General features: G+C 44.6%; 1 protein-coding gene across 2 annotated transcripts in view; it reads right to left on the reverse strand.

Moving 5' to 3' along the window:
- LOC126249747 (histidine decarboxylase) overlaps positions 1-16,576 on the reverse strand; it is a 413,856-nt gene that overhangs the window by 199,639 nt on the left and 197,641 nt on the right. For both annotated transcript variants that reach the window (XM_049951428.1, XM_049951427.1), the window contains exon 4: positions 4,680-4,793. In XM_049951428.1, coding sequence (XP_049807385.1) covers positions 4,680-4,793 — 114 coding nt within the window. The remainder of the gene's footprint in view (positions 1-4,679; positions 4,794-16,576) is intronic.

The following is a 16,576-nucleotide window of genomic DNA, read 5'->3' on the forward strand; positions in this document are numbered from 1 at the left end:
TGTCGGCTGCAGTTTTGGCTGTTTGCACTTATTTGCAGCCAGTTTAAACACTCAAAAAATGTGCAATATTTATCAAAAATGCTTTCTGAGGTCCGTTAAGACGCTATTTGGTTCGATCGAGACAAACTGGATGCATCAAGAGGATAATGATCCGAAACATCGCAGCCCGCTCTTACTGTCCTGCAGTCCTCCGATCGGAAATGTTTGGTCGTATATTAAGATGAAGCTTAAAGGAAAGCCAATATATACTTTCAAGCAGCTGCCATATAAAATGAAGACGATACCGATATCGTTACCGAGAGAATATGTAGAAAATATCGTGGAAAGCACGCAGAAAAGGTGCCAAGCTATAATGGACAATGGTGGCGATTGGATTAACTATTAGGTAATGGCGCAATTAGTAATAACATGTATTTTTATGTAAACATATATAGTGCCTTTTATTTCATACAGATAACGGCGTACACTTTCTTGCGGAACTGACTGTACAGAGTGTTTCAGGATTCCTATTACAGTAGTTACAACGTCAGTCAGTTATGTTGATTATGAAAACTGTAAGGGCTTGCGTAGCTCCTATGAGCCTGTAATAGTAAGTGTCAAATGCCTTTTAGAACTACACTCCTGGAAATTGAAATAAGAACACCGTGAATTCATTGTCCCAGGAAGGGGAAACTTTATTGACACATTCCTGGGGTCAGATACATCACATGATCACACTGACAGAACCACAGGCACATAGACACAGGCAACAGAGCATGCACAATGTCGGCACTAGTACAGTGTATATCCACCTTTCGCAGCAATGCAGGCTGCTATTCTCCCATGGAGACGATCGTAGAGATGCTGGATGTAGTCCTGTGGAACGGCTTGCCATGCCATTTCCACCTGGTGCCTCAGTTGGACCAGCGTTCGTGCTGGACGTGCAGACCGCGTGAGACGACGCTTCATCCAGTCCCAAACATGCTCAATGGGGGACAGATCCGGAGATCTTGCTGGCCAGGGTAGTTGACTTACACCTTCTAGAGCACGTTGGGTGGCACGGGATACATGCGGACGTGCATTGTCCTGTTGGAACAGCAAGTTCCCTTGCCGGTCTAGGAATGGTAGAACGATTGGTTCGATGACGGTTTGGATGTACCGTGCACTATTCAGTGTCCCCTCGACGATCACCAGTGGTGTACGGCCAGTGTAGGAGATCGCTCCCCAAACCATGATGCCGGGTGTTGGCCCTGTGTGCCTCGGTCGTATGCAGTCCTGATTGTGGCGCTTACCTGCACGGCGCCAAACACGCATACGACCATCATTGGCACCAAGGCAGAAGCGACTCTCATCGCTGAAGACGACACGTCTCCATTCGTCCCTCCATTCACGCCTGTCGCGACACCACTGGAGGCGGGCTGCACGATGTTGGGGCGTGAGCGGAAGACGGCCTAACGGTGTGCGGGACCGTAGCCCAGCTTCATGGAGACGGTTGCGAATGGTCCTCGCCGATACCCCAGGAGCAACAGTGTCCCTAATTTGCTGGGAAGTGGCGGTGCGGTCCCCTACGGCACTGCGTTGGATCCTACGGTCTTGGCGTGCATCCGTGCGTCGCTGCGGTCCGGTCCCAGGTCGACGGGCACGTGCACCTTCCGCCGACCACTGGCGACAACATCGATGTACTGTGGAGACCTCACGCCCCACGTGTTGAGCAATTCGGCGGTACGTCCACCCGGCCTCCCGCATGCCCACTATACGCCCTCGCTCAAAGTCCGTCAACTGCACATACGGTTCACGTCCACGCTGTCGCGGCATGCTACCAGTGTTAAAGACTGCGATTGAGCTCCGTATGCCACGGCAAACTGGCTGACACTGACGGCGGCGGTGCACAAACGCTGCGCAGCTAGCGCCATTCGACGGCCAACACCGCGGTTCCTGGTGTGTCCGCTGTGCCGTGCGTGTGATCATTGCTTGTACAGCCCTCTCGCAGTGTCCGGAGCAAGTATGGTGGGTCTGACACACCGGTGTCAATGTGTTCTTTTTTCCATTTCCAGGAGTGTATTTGCATTTTGAGTTAGGTGATTAATCCATTTATTTGAGGACTTAGCAGATAAAGTTTTGGTAAGGAACCCATGTCCGGAAATGTACCATATGGGCATTAAATAATATTGAAGATCGGAACAATTTCAAATCTTCCGCTTCACGTTACGGTACGTAATGGTAGAGCTGGACAATGAATGTATCGAGAACGTTTTCCGGATAGCCTCCGTCTACCACATTCTACTTTCGTCCGACTACAACGGCTGCGAGGCACATGTTGACAGCTAGGAGGGTTGACTGTGGTGCTGCACGGTCGTGTACCAAGGTTTGCGGACCGTGTGTATATGAAAGCATGAGTGGCAGGTATTCCTCGTCACGTGGAGCAGCTCCGGTAGAGCACACAGCTCAGCGATCATTGGCTCCGCTATGTGCGTAGTACGAAGCGGAAGGTTTGAAAATGATCCGATCTTGAAACTTATTTTACATTCAAACAGTGCATTCCTGGTCATGGGACCTTATCAAAAATTTATCTTCTAAATCGTCTCTACAGCCTCTAGATGCCTGTAATTGCAAGTGTCAAATGCCTTGTAGAACTATACGCATTTTGAGTTCGATGATTAATCCATTTATTGTGTTCGGATGATGCTGATTTCCATAACATTCCGACAATTTAGTACTACAAAAAGTAACAGTTGGCTCCAAAGGACCATATTCGCTGTAGAAAACCAATGAAGTAAATTTACTCCCTTTTCAGTCTTACAAATGAGGCGCTGAAAATCATAAGGGCCTAAGTCACATCGTCATTGATTCTGAGATTGCCGCACGTGCGCATGCTCCTGACATCTGTTGAACTTACTGTGAACCAGCTTTATTTGCACTGTACCCCTACACTATATATATGAACATTTATTAAGAGCTGTCTCTCCCATATCTCTGATATTCACTTCCACACGTGCCCAAAACAAAAATTTTTTGCTGCAGGAACTCTCAATGGCTGCTCTGAAGCCGATTTCTTCATAAAAGCTGCAAGATCTTAAAGCAATGCTCCACTGTAACCTCACGTTCCATGGTTTCAGCATCCCAGTCTGTAAAATGAACGCTGAGGGTTTCAGAACTCTTAAGAGTATTACCGACCTCATTGCCAAACAAAAAGCTGATGTTCGTGATAAGATTGAACATTTCAGAACTGAACTTTATACGGGATGCCGTGAACTGTCGTTTAAAGGAACATATTTTTCATTGGAGTCGTAGGAGGCCACCGTTTTCTGCATGTCGCATCCAGGGAGACCGCAATTTGTTACTTCCCCACAGTTTGTAGATGCCTTGCAAAATGTAGGCCCAAATACGCAGGTGGAAGGTAAGTACCAACCTTGAAACATAAAGACTTAACAATACGACTAGATTTCGTACTTGAAGTGAACAGACAGTTTTATCTGAACTCAAGTCAGAGAATGTGCTTAATGAAAACTGCCGGCCGGAATCGCCGAGCGGTTCTAGGCGCTACAGTCTGGAACCGCGCGACCGCTACGGCCGCAGGTTCGAATCCTGCCTCGGGCATGGATGTGTGTGATGTCCTTAGGTTAGTTAGGTTTAATTAGTTCTAAGTTCTAGGGGACTGATGACCTCAGAAGTTAAGTCCCATAGTGCTCAGAGCCACTTTTTAATGAAAACTATAATAACGAGGATCATGAAGTGTTGCGCTAGGTCATAATTGTGTATGTGCGTGTGTGTGGTATCTGTTCTTTATGTGATGGTATCTGTTCTTTATGTTCTGATTTTTGTTTCACATTACTTACAAACTCCACAACAGTCAAAAAGAAACTATTGCCATTAGCATTTCTGTGAAAAATTTCTGGATTAACATTAATAATAATATTTTAGTGTAGCGCTTGACACAGTCACGTCGATTAAATATTTGGGCGTAACATTGCAGAGCGATATGAAGTGGGACAAGCATGTAATGGCAGTTGTGGGGAAGGCGGATAGTCGTCTTCGGTTCATTGGTAGAATTTTGGGAAGATGTGGTTCATCTGTAAAGGAGACCGCTTATAAAACACTAATACGACCTATTCTTGAGTTCTGCTCGAGCGTTTGGGATCCCTAACAGGTCGGATTGAGGGAGGACATAGAAGCAATTCAGAGGCGGGCTGCTAGATTCGTTACAGGTAGGTTTGATCATCACGCGAGTGTTACGGAAATGCTTCAGGAACTCGGGTGGGAGTCTCTAGAGGAAAGGAGGCGTTCTTTTCGTGAATCGCTACTGACGAAATTTAGAGAACCGGCATTTGAGGCTGACTGCAGTACAATTTTACTGCCGCCAACTTACATTTCGCGGAAAGACCACAAAGATAAGATAAGAGAGATTAGGGCTCGTACAGAGGCATATAGGCAGTCATTTTTCCCTCGTTCTGTTTGGGAGTGGAACAGGGAGAGAAGATGCTAGTTGTGGTACGAGGTACCCTCCGCCACGCACCGTATGGTGGACTGCGGAGTATGTATGTAGATGTAGATGTAGAGTGATGGTCTGCCTAAAAATCTGATTTTCACAAACATCTATTCTTCCCAAAACTTTGAGTCTGTGCTTTAGGACTTTATTGTTCTTAGTGCCTCTTTTGTATGCAAGCTTGACGCTACATATAGAAAACAAATTGCTAACGTACCCAAGTGAAACCGATGCAGTTGATGGCGTCTGCGAGCATGTCTCCCAGCAGCGACGGGAACGAGTTGAGCGCCGGGAAGTACGCGTGCATGTGCGGGCTCTGCCAATGCGTCATCTGCAACAACAGCGACCATCATAAAACACCAACATTACCACTTCGCTGCGAAAAAAGAGGGGTGCTCGCAGTACTGAGTTATTACACTTCGTGGGTTATTAGTGAGTGAGTATTTCGACTCTGAACTGAATTATTACGCTGTATCAAGTTTCGTATAAATCGGACAACCCAGTGGTAGTGATCGAGCAGTTTATTCCATCGGAAGACCAAAACGGCGGAGCTGTAAAAATAACAAAATCAGACGTGTATGCATTCACGTGGGTCCTATTTTGAAGAAGACCACCGAAAATTAAATATATTTAGTAACTACACAAATCTGCAGCATTAGTCACGCTCGCTTTATGCCCGATTTGGCCATGTGTCCACTACGTGTTACTACTCATTTCTTTCTATAACAAAGGTTACAGCAGTTCGTTGCATCTTGTTATTTGAAACGTAGATTCAACGGTGAAATTCTACTCATAATCGTTTATAGCACTCTGTTCTTTTGATATATTCAAGAATTTCTGCTCCAAATAATTATAAAGAATGAATTACGCTCTTACTACAGTGGCGGTCATATTGAATTTTTTTATTGTTTATTTACACGTCACGTTCCGTAGAAGCAAATTGAGGAGCAAATCTCCAAGGTCATGGAACGTGTCAGTACATGAAATTACAACATAAAAGTAATGACAGATAAACATAAATGTTCATGAACCTGAAAAAAGTCAGTCCGTAAGTTTAAGTAAACGCTATCAGCAATACAGTAAGAATCAGCTTAATTGTTTCAAGGAACTCCTCGACAGAATAGAAGGAATGACCCATGAGGAAACTCTTCAGTTTCGATTTGAAAGCGCGTGGATTATTGCTAAGATTTTTGAATTCGAGTGGCAGCTTTTTGAAAATGGATGCAGAAGTATATTGCACACCTTTTTGCACAAGAGTTAAGGAAGTCCGATCCAAATGCAGATTTGATTTCTGCCGAGTATTAACCGAGTGAAAGCTGCTTATTCTTGAGAATAAACTAATATTGGTATCAAGTAACGACAATAAGGAATATACATACTGATTTACATTCCTTGATCAGTACTGTGGAAAATTCTAAGTAACTCTTCCACACCTCGTAGCGCGGATTTTTGTTCTAATTGCTTCAAAATGGCTCTGAGCACTATGCGACTTAACTTCTGAGGTCATCAGTCGCCTAGAACTTAGAACTAATTAAACCTAACTAACCTAAGGACAGCACACACATCCATGCCCGAGGCAGGATTCGAACCTGCGACCTTAGAGGTCACGCGGTTCCAGACTGAAGCGCCTAGAGCCGCACGGCCACACCGGCCGGCTCTAATTGCTTCTACAAACGTTTCAGGTTACAGGTACAGTTATCCTACGACCTCGGATAAACATTTCTCGGTTTTCTTGAGGCAAGAAAACCGAGAAACAGTTATCCAGAAACGTTGTTGCGAAAAATTATGGTGGTGGTGGTGGTTAGTGTTTAACGTCCCGTCGACAACGAGGTCATTAGAGACGGAGCGCAAGCTCGGGTTAGGGAAGGATTGGGAAGGAAATCGGCCGTGCCCTTTCAAAGGAACCATCCCGGCATTTGCCTGAAACGATTTAGGGAAATCACGGAGAACCTAAATCAGGATGGCTGGAGACGGGATTGAACCGTCGTCCTCCCGAATGCGAGTCCAGTGTGCTAACCACTGCGCCACCTCGCTCGGTAAAAATTATGATCTCGTACAGGCCGGCCAAAGTGGCCGTGTGGTTAAAGGCGCTGCAGTCTGGAACCGCAAGACCGCTACGGTCGCAGGTTCGAATCCTGCCTAGGGCATGGATGTTTGTGATGTCCTTAGGTTAGTTAGGTTTAACTAGTTCTAAGTTCTAGGGGACTAATGACCTCAGCAGTTGAGTCCCATAGTGCTCAGAGCCATTTTTGATCTCGTACACAACGATTCGAAACCGGTAACGGTACCCTTTGAATAAAGGAACTGAAAGTAAATTTGTGGCTGGTTGCTGTCCTAACACCATCAACATAAAATTTTCTTCCATACAAATTATTCATTTTAAAGTTAATGTCTAATCACAAATTCACAGGTGCAATATATGGATGTTTCACAAGATATAAGAAACTATACCATCAGCCGGCCGCGGTGGTCTCGCGGTTCTAGGCGCGCAGTCCGGAACCGTGCGACTGGTACGGTCGCAGGTTCGAATCCTGCCTCGGGCATGGATGTGTGTGATGTCCTTAGGTTAGTTAGGTTTAAGTAGTTCTAAGTTCTAGGGCACTGATGACCACAGCAGTTGAGTCCCATAGTGCTCAGAGCCATTTGAAACTATACCATCATCGGCATGTAAAACACGTGTAGTGAAACTGAACGGAAATAAAAATAGACATCGAGTCGAAATTTCCAACATTTGGGCGGCAAATTTGGTCGTAAAATAACACACTAGTATCAGATGAAAGAGCTAAGGAAAGGAAAGAAGGAAGATTAGGGTTTAACGTCCAGTCGACGACTAGGTAATCAGAGAGGGACGGGAAGGAAGCAGATCGTGTTCTTTTTTGAGAGAACATCCAGGAATTTTTCTTAGTTTGTCTAAGAAATCAAGGAAAACCTAATCCTGGAAGGTTGAACGGGGATTTGAAACATACCCTTCGCGAATACGAGTCCAGTGTCATTGCGCTTGGTGCGATCGTAAAAAGAAAAAAAGTGTTAAGTATCATCATAAAAGTGTAACCATTACGAAAGGGCGGAACAGGAAGGTAGTGAAGTATAATTTTGTGACTGTTACCGCACGTAGCAGCAGCGATAGATTTCTTGTCACGTAAATATTAAACTAAACTAAACTAAACTCCTCAAACAGGTCTTGATAACCACACGATGCCGATTGGGCGCCATGTCATCTGTGCGGTATGGAGGGCTGAGATGGTTCAAATGGCTCTGAGCACTATGGGACTTAACATCTGAGGTCATCAGTCCCGGTTTGGAGGGGCGATGGGGTCAGCACACCGCTCTCCCCGCGGTTGTCGACTATCAGATGTTGCAGCCGCTAATTCTCTTTCAAGTGGATCCTCAGTTGGCATCACGTGACTGAGCGTATATAGTTCCAGTTCTCCCTCTAAGGAAAAACCCGTGCCAGTATCAGGAACTGAACTCAGATCTTCCAAATTAGAGTGATATGCGCTTATCACGCAACTCCGAAGGCGGACACCTACGTAGATCAACGTCGAATGACTCTCCTGCATTGAATGTGATTATGGTGGTGCTGTCCTCAGAATCTAACCAGTAGACATTATTATAAGATGTTGTGCAGCCTCCTCCTAGTTACGTAGAGGGGACTTGACGAAAGTACAAGAAACTTTAGACCGAAGGGTAACAGCCAAGGCCCAAATCCTCAACTGGAAAGCGGGTACTTGGTAGAATGATTAGGACATTCGACAACGCCTAGCGCTTGGAGATGTAAACCACAGTCGGGGTATGGTACGTATCTAACGGGACGTGCCTCATATACAATTTGCCTACATAGGATTAACAGAAAAGGCAATGACGTCTAGCATTGTGATCGCACTGGAACACTCGACCACATTATCTTTAACTGTTAGGCGTATAATGGAATTGCAGAACTGACTCACCAACCACTACACGAACTTATAAGAAGTAATAAATGGTGGACAATAGAATAGAATGTTGCTAACACCATTTCCCAGCATGAAAAAGACAAATTTGCCAGGATAAGGCGATTGCAGAACCGTTCCCATCCTACACAGCGTCAACATGACAGCTTCAACGTGAATAATGAATTGCTAGCGAGTACATCTAGTGTTATGGAATATGTGAATGTGAGTGTTGCGTCACAGAATGTGAGTGTGCAACCAAGATCACAGCGACGTACGAGGCAGAGCCCGCAGTACCACATCAGTCCCATGTCGGCGCAGCTTCCAGTTCATTTACGGCTCAGCGACTGACGATAACGTACTCCGATGCCAACCTAGAGCATATTCATATTTATATACGTGGTGATTCAACAAAAATTTTAAAAATAATATGGCACAGTGTGCATACAACAAGGATCAGTAATCACTTAGGAACCGGGTGTCACAAAGACCAACCGGGGCTACTAAATGACGTTGTAGTTATTTACTCACATGCTACAAATGGACACCGACTACAGGAGATGCTCAAAGTTTTGTCCAGATCCACGGAGTCACGCCTGACATCGACGCTGCATTGAACGGCTCACCCTCCCAAAGATATCTGATGTAACTCGAAGACATCCTGCTGCCGCAACAATCCTGCCCACTAGGTCCTCCAGCGATGTAATAGGTGTTTCTTACATAATACCCTTCAGACACTCCCACAGAAAAAAAAATCGATTGGGGACAGATCGGGGGATTGTGGAGGCGATGTGAATGGCCCACCACGAGCAACCAGCGGCCGGGAAAGCGTGTCTGCAGGTTTGCTGATCGTCTGCTGAAATGCACGGGGTTCAAAAATGGCTCTGAGCACTATGGGACTTAACATCTATGGTCATCAGTCCCCTAGAACTTAGAACTACTTAAACCTAACTAACCCCGTTCAACCTTCCAGGATTAGGTTTTCCTTGATTTCTTAGACAAACTAAGAAAAATTCCTGGATGTTCTCTCAAAAAAGAACACGATCTACTTCCTTCCCGTCCCTCTCTAATTACCTAGTCGTCGACGGGACGTTAAACCCTAATCTTCCTTCTTTCCTTTCCTTAGCTCTTTCATCTGATACTAGTGTGTTATTTTACAACCAAATTTGCCGCCCAAATGTTGGAAATTTTGACTCGATGTCTATTTTTATTTCCGTTCAGTTTCACTACACGTGTTTTACATGCCGATGATGGTATAGTTTCAAATGGCTCTGAGCACTATGGGACTTAACATCTATGGTCATCAGTCCCCTAGAACTTGGAACTACTTAAACCTAACTAACCTAAGGACAGCACACAACACCCAGTCATCACGAGGCAGAGAAAATCCCTGACCCCGCCGGGAATCGAACCCGGGAACCCGGAAATGCACGGGGGCTCCGTCATAATGAAATCGAATGCGGTGACGAATAGGCATGGGAACATCAATCAGTACGTCCTGCAGAACCTCTCGCAGGAATGCGATACACGTGCGACCATTAAGTTGGTCCGGGAGAAAGTACGGCTCAATTAAACAGTCTCCGACGATGCCAGCTCACATGTTAAGGGTAAATTTGCGTTGCGAGGCATGCGTACGTGTAGCATGTGGCTTCACATCCGCCCACGTACGCATGTTGTGAACATTCATCACGCCTTCGAGTGAGAACGCAGTCTCATCAGTATAAAGGACAATAGCTGTGAGGCTTCGGTCTTCAGTGGACTCCTCCCGAAACCACCGCGCAAAACCCATGTGCTGGTTCTAATCACGCGACTGCGATGCCTGGACGCGTTGGAAATGAACCGATTAAACAGATGCAATCCTTCGTCTTGTACAGTGTGCCAGACGGAGATTTGGGCGATATCAGTGGCGCGGTATATATCTCGAGTACTTGTTGACGACGCACGCTGCACCCTTTCGACAACGCTTCGTTCCGCCACAACTGTCCGTGTTATTTGTTGTCGACCAGCATCCAGCTTGTGCACGTGGAATGAGCCGGTTTCGCACACCCGGCGAAGCAGGATGGCGAATAGCGAGTGGCACGGCACCTTTCTATCGGGATATTTCTCACGATAAAATCGAGCTGCTTCACGTCCACTGCAGTTGGCCGCTCCATAAATAAATGCATCTCAGCCATTTCATGGTACGTTTAGCTAACGGCGTTACTTACAACGGCTTCCACGGCGTGAATGGTGACGATCTCCACGCACTCCATGTCAGTTTGCAAACGTGAGTGAAGAATAACATGATTATTGGTACTGTAAATAAAGTCAACTTGCTTTCAGAAAAAAAAGCGTTGCATTACTTATTGAACGCCCCTCGTATATATAATTTCCTATTTTCTTGACAACTACTTACTTATTGCTATTACCAATATTATCATTATTATTATGATTATCATTATTATTATCATACTTCTTACTATCATTATCATAATTTTAAATACACTACTGGCCATTAAAATTGCTACACCACGAAGATGACGTGCTACAGACGCGAAATTTAAGCGGCAGGAAGAAGATGCTATGATATGCAAATGATTAGATTTTCAGAGCATTCACACAAGGTTGGCGCCGGTGGCGACACCTACAACGTGCTGACATGAGGAAAGTATCCAACCGATTTCTCATACACAAACAGCAGTTGACAGGCGTTGCCTGGTGAATCGTTGTTGTGACGCCTCGTGTAAGGAGGAGAAATGCGTGCCATCACGTTTCCGACTATGCTAAAGGTTGGATTGTAGCCTATCGCGATTGCGGTTTATCGTATCACGACATTGCTCCTCGCGTTGGTCGAGATCCAATGAGTGTTAGCAAAATATGGAATCGGTGGGTTCAGGAGGGTAATACGGAACGCCGTGCTGGATCCCAACGGCCTCGTATCACTAGCAGTCGAGGTGACAGGCATCTTATCCGCATAGCTGTAACGGATCGCACAGCCACGTCTCGATCCTTGAGTCAACAGATGGGGATGTTTTCAAGACATCTGCACGAACAGTTCGACGACATTTGCAGCAGCACGGACTATCAGCCGGGAGACCATGGCTGCAGTTACCCTTGACGCTGCATCACAGACAGGAGCGCCTGCGATGGTGTACTCAACGACGAACTTGGCTGCACGAATGGCAAAACGTCATTTTTTCGGATGAATCTAGGTTCTGTTTACAGCATCATGATGGTCTCATCCGTGTTTGGCGACATCACGATGAACGCTCATTGGAAGCGTGTATTCGTCATCGCCATGCTGGCGTATCAACCGGCGTGATGGTATGGGGTGCCATTGGTTACACGTCTCAGTCACCTCTTGTTCGCATTGACGGCACTTTGAACAGTGGACGTTACATTTCATATGCGTTACGACCCGTGGCTCTACCCTCCATTCGATCCCTGCGAAGCCCCACATTTCAGCAGGATAATGCACGACCGCATGTTGCAGGTACTGTACGGACCTTTCTGGATACAGACAATGTTCACTGCTGCCCTGGCCAGCACATTCTCCAGATCTCTCACCAATTGAAAACGTCTGGTCAATGGTGGCCGAGCAACTGGCTCGTCACTATACGCCAGTCACTACTCTTGATGATCTGTGGTATCTTGTTGAAGCTGCGTGGGCAGCTGTACATGTACACGCCATCCAAGCTCTGTTTGACTCAATGCCCAGGCGTATCAAGGCCGCTATTACGGCCAGAGGTGGTTGTTCTGGGTACTGATTTCTCAGGATCTATGCACCCAAATTGGGTGAAAATGTAATCACATGTCAGTTCTAGTATAATATATTTGTCCAACGAATACCCGTTTATCATCTGCGTTTCTTTTTGGTGTAGCAAAACATAACTTTGAAATCAATCAAAACATATAAGAACTTCTAAAAGTGTTAAACCACGACCTGTTACACAGGACGATTGGCTCAAATGGTTCAAATGGCTCTGAGCACTATGGGACTCAACTGCTGAGGTCATTAGTCCCCTAGAACTTAGAACTAGTTAAACCTAACTAACCTAAGGACATCACAAACATCCATGCCCGAGGCAGGATTCGAACCTGCGACCGCAGCGGTCTTGCGGTTCCAGACTGCAGCGCCTTTAACCGCACGGCCACTTCGGCCGGCACAGGACGATTCAGCTGCCCCTACCCGCAATGTTATTTCTGGCCTTTAAAACCCACGCGCGAGATTTTCATATTCTCTCGCTCGCTACACCCAAACTATTACTCCTACAAAAAAATAAAGGAAAAATTGGACCGGTCCTTTTTTTCAGGAAGTTCAATGCAGTTACATGTTGTACTGGGACACGTTTCCGGTAGAGGCCACCGTTTTCGAGTTATTCAAGAAAACTAAAGAAAGTGACCGTCAAATGCACCTCACTCATCCCTCACCAGTCAGGATTTCTAGTGTGCTGTTCGTGGCACTTCTTCATATCACTGTACAAAAATTTCCGACTACACGAACTATTCCCGGTATTCGCATTTTTTGTCTCGATTGATTGGGCCAATACGCCACCAGCATAGTCGCCTCTTCGTTGACATTATTAATTTAAACGTGCCCGTGAGGGTGATGAAAGAAAACGACTGCCGGCTGGGGTGGCCGAGCAGTTCTAGGCCCTTCAGTTTGGAACCGCTCGACCGCTGCGGTCGCAGGTTCGAATCCTGCCTCGGGCATGGATGTGTGTGATGTCCTTAGGTTAGTGAGGTTTAAGTAGTTCTAAGTTCTAGGGGACTGATGACCTCAGATGTTAAGTCCCATAGTGCTCAGAGCCATTTGAACCATTTTGAAAGAAAAAGACTTTTGTAAATGTTAAGCTAAAACTAATTACGACGACAATTCGATCCAAAATTAACCCTTACAACCACAGTAGTTTCGTAGTCAGAAGGCTTGACGAATACAAAATGTAATTATTTATTTTATGGTGGTGAAATTCACGCAAACGTCAATTTTACAAGTGCTTCACTAAGCCGATGCCGTAACCAGGCCAATCAATGAAGAAGAAAAAATGTCTAATGACGGAAGTAATTCGAACAGTCGCAAATTTTTGGACAGTGGTAGGAGGGAGTACCACGAACAACATACTAGAAATCCTGACCAATAGGGGCTGAGTTTGGGAGTTGGGGGTGTGTTCGAAGGTCAGTTTTGCACGTTTTGCATGGATAACTCTAAAACTACGGCCTCTAGCTAAAAGGTACGCAAGAACAAAGTTTAACTGCGTTAAATTTCCTACAAAAATTTTCCGTTCATTTCTTCTGTAGGAGTAATAGTTTGGGCATAGCGAGCGAAAGAATACGGAAACCTTGCGAGTGATTCTTGAAGGCCAGATATAACACTGTGGATCGCATGAAACGACACCGACAGGGGTAGCTGAATTACCCTATACATAAAGAGAGTGTAGGTCTGAAGGAAGCAATGAAAAAATGAAAAATAAAAATAAGAAATATCCGTACGGGCATAAAGGTGGTGCATACTGTGAATAAATCTCGCTCGATTAGCAGAACAAGAATGAAAGTTAAGTGCAATATAACTAAAAACTCTGTTTCTAAAAATTAGATGTTGATGTACTTAAATATTTTCTAAAACATATCAGCCTTCGCCATTTACATGATACTCTTGTTCTGAAGCTGTTCAGTTTTCACAAGCTACTTAACAACCGCTCTAGATTACTATCGAACGTATGGCCTTTTTTTGTTTCAAAAAGATGTATGCAACTGAAGAACAACTTTTCCGGCGTAAATGATTTTGTTGTTGATATTCCCGGATATCTTGCATTGTCTATTGTACGTAGCATTCACCTGTAATACCAAAATTATATGCAATGACCTTCACATACTTGCTTCTCTTCCACAGATACGAAGTTACAGTTAACATTCTCGTTATAATTAATCACCATTGCGACCCGGGAAATCAGATGAGCTTCGTCGAGGAATTGCACAAGCAATTCTGCATTATATGCGATTTCTTCAAAAGCCGAACAGCGCCTGTGGTGGTTGAAAATATCACTATTTGGTAGGACTGGATAACAGAGAAACCCTTTACTAGCTATCATTGAAGATCACATCAGAGTTGCGTTTATCAGTTTTGAAGATAACTCCATTACGAAAAGCAACAAAGGAAAATAAAATTTACTGAAAACAGCGAAAAATTTGCAAATAAACAGAAATAAGTTATTCTGTAACATGTTTTTTGATTATCGTTTCTGGTAAGAAATTTGCTTAAATATGTCAAACAACTAGAGATGAAAATTGAAATTTAAACCTGTTTTTGATATGTTATGATTCTATATTAAAACGTATCAAAAATAATGGTCGCTGTTCGGAATCCCATTTCTGTGTAGGTATATCAAAGACAATTACAACTCTCAAGCATTTAAAGATTACCAAAGAGCTAAATTAAAGAGGGATAACGATCTACATCTAAATCTACATCTACATGGATACTCTGCAAATCACATTTAAGTGTCTGGCAGAGGGTTCGTCGAACCACCTTCACAATTCTCTATTATTCCAACTTCGTATAGCGCGCGGAAAAAACGAACACTTATATCTTTCCGTACGAGCTTTATTTCCCTTATCTTATCATGGTGATCGTTTTTCCCCATGTATGTAGGTGTCAAGGAAATATTTTCGCATTCGGAGGAGAAAGTTGGTGAATGCAATTGCGTTAGAGGATTCCACCGCAACGAAAAAGGCTATTGATACACTATTCTGAGGTCATTACGTTACGTGTGTCAGTCAAAAAAAGCTAATCCATTAACATATTTAAGAAAATGAAACAGGAAACTCAAGTTTTTTTGGTTTTTGTATTGGAATGCAGTGAATAAGAAAGTTGCGAGCCAGAGAAATGTCGGACTAGTAGTAAATACAGGGTGGTTGTGATTAAACTTTCGCTACTTCAGCCAGTGTTGACCGGAAACTATTTACGGTATCGGTATCCAGCTTTATAGGAATGATGTTCAGACTGTGAGCTGCAGGAATTGCATTGTTAGTAGTGTTAGTGTCATGACTTGCCGTTAGGAACCGGTACTCGTACGGTGATGCATCTGTGTGCACTAGAGTTGCAGTCAAATGCGTCTGGACACGGTGAGGAGGGCTTTACTTCTAAAGCTGTTTTATCAAAACAACAACAAGAGTGCTGCAACTCTTCGCTATTATCGATGCATTAAAGGAATACGGAGAGGTCCTCTTTCCGCACCGGGAGTGAAGAATGTGACTGAGATGTTCAAATGGACTGGCGATTTGGCAACTGCTTCAGGGAGAGGTCGTCGGCCAACTGCGCCACAAATTCTTGAAGAAGTACTGTTTCAATAACTAATGATGGATGCAATATGCGATCTCCAAGCGGCCAGCCTGAGTGGCCGAGCGGTTCTAGGCGCTACAGTCTGGATCCGCGCGACCGCTGCGGTCGCAGGTTCGAATCCTGCCTCGGGAATGGATGTGTGTGATGTCCTTAGGTTAGTTAGGTTTAAGTAGTTCTAAGTTCTAGGAGACTGATGACCTCAGAAGTTAAGTCCCATAGTGCTCAGAGCCATTTGAACCATCTCCAAGCAGTGCACGAGCTGTGTCACGACATCTGAACGTTCCTAAGGCCACCTTTCGAAAAGTGCTGCGAACAATTGCGAAATGGTATCCATTTTGTCGTGGATGCAGATGGTCGTCATATTGAGCAACGTTTGTAATCTGGAACGTAAACATGGTACACAATTAAAAAGTGTTACCCTCTCATGCGGAAATTAAAATGTATTTCTTTCAATGGTTTATTCGTTATATCTCTTCCACATGTTCTTACAAATGTTTCCACAAAGTTTCATTGTGCTGTGATCACTCGTTTTTAATGGGGGCACTCTCAAGTAGCGATAGTTTAATTATAACCACCCTCCAAGTATGTATGGAAAAAGTTCACTTAGAAAGCGGGCATTGATTCGATATAATGAGAAGATTTCTTCTTTAAAAATGCTCATCTTGAAAGTAAAAATAAACTCTAGCGAAGTTTGCTTATTATGAGCGAGCTTGTTATGATGTTTACTTGGACTTCGTGGTATTACCGATGAGGAAAGAGGCTAAGTGGGCTTGGGGCGGTAATGAGAAACATTCTATTTGTGGCGGTTTCCTGTTAACAGACATTGTAGCTAGCAGCTTCACTTCTTCCATCTTCATAAACAGCAAG

This window comes from Schistocerca nitens, chromosome 3, assembly GCF_023898315.1.
Source record: "Schistocerca nitens isolate TAMUIC-IGC-003100 chromosome 3, iqSchNite1.1, whole genome shotgun sequence".
NCBI classification, from domain to species: domain Eukaryota; kingdom Metazoa; phylum Arthropoda; class Insecta; order Orthoptera; family Acrididae; genus Schistocerca; species Schistocerca nitens.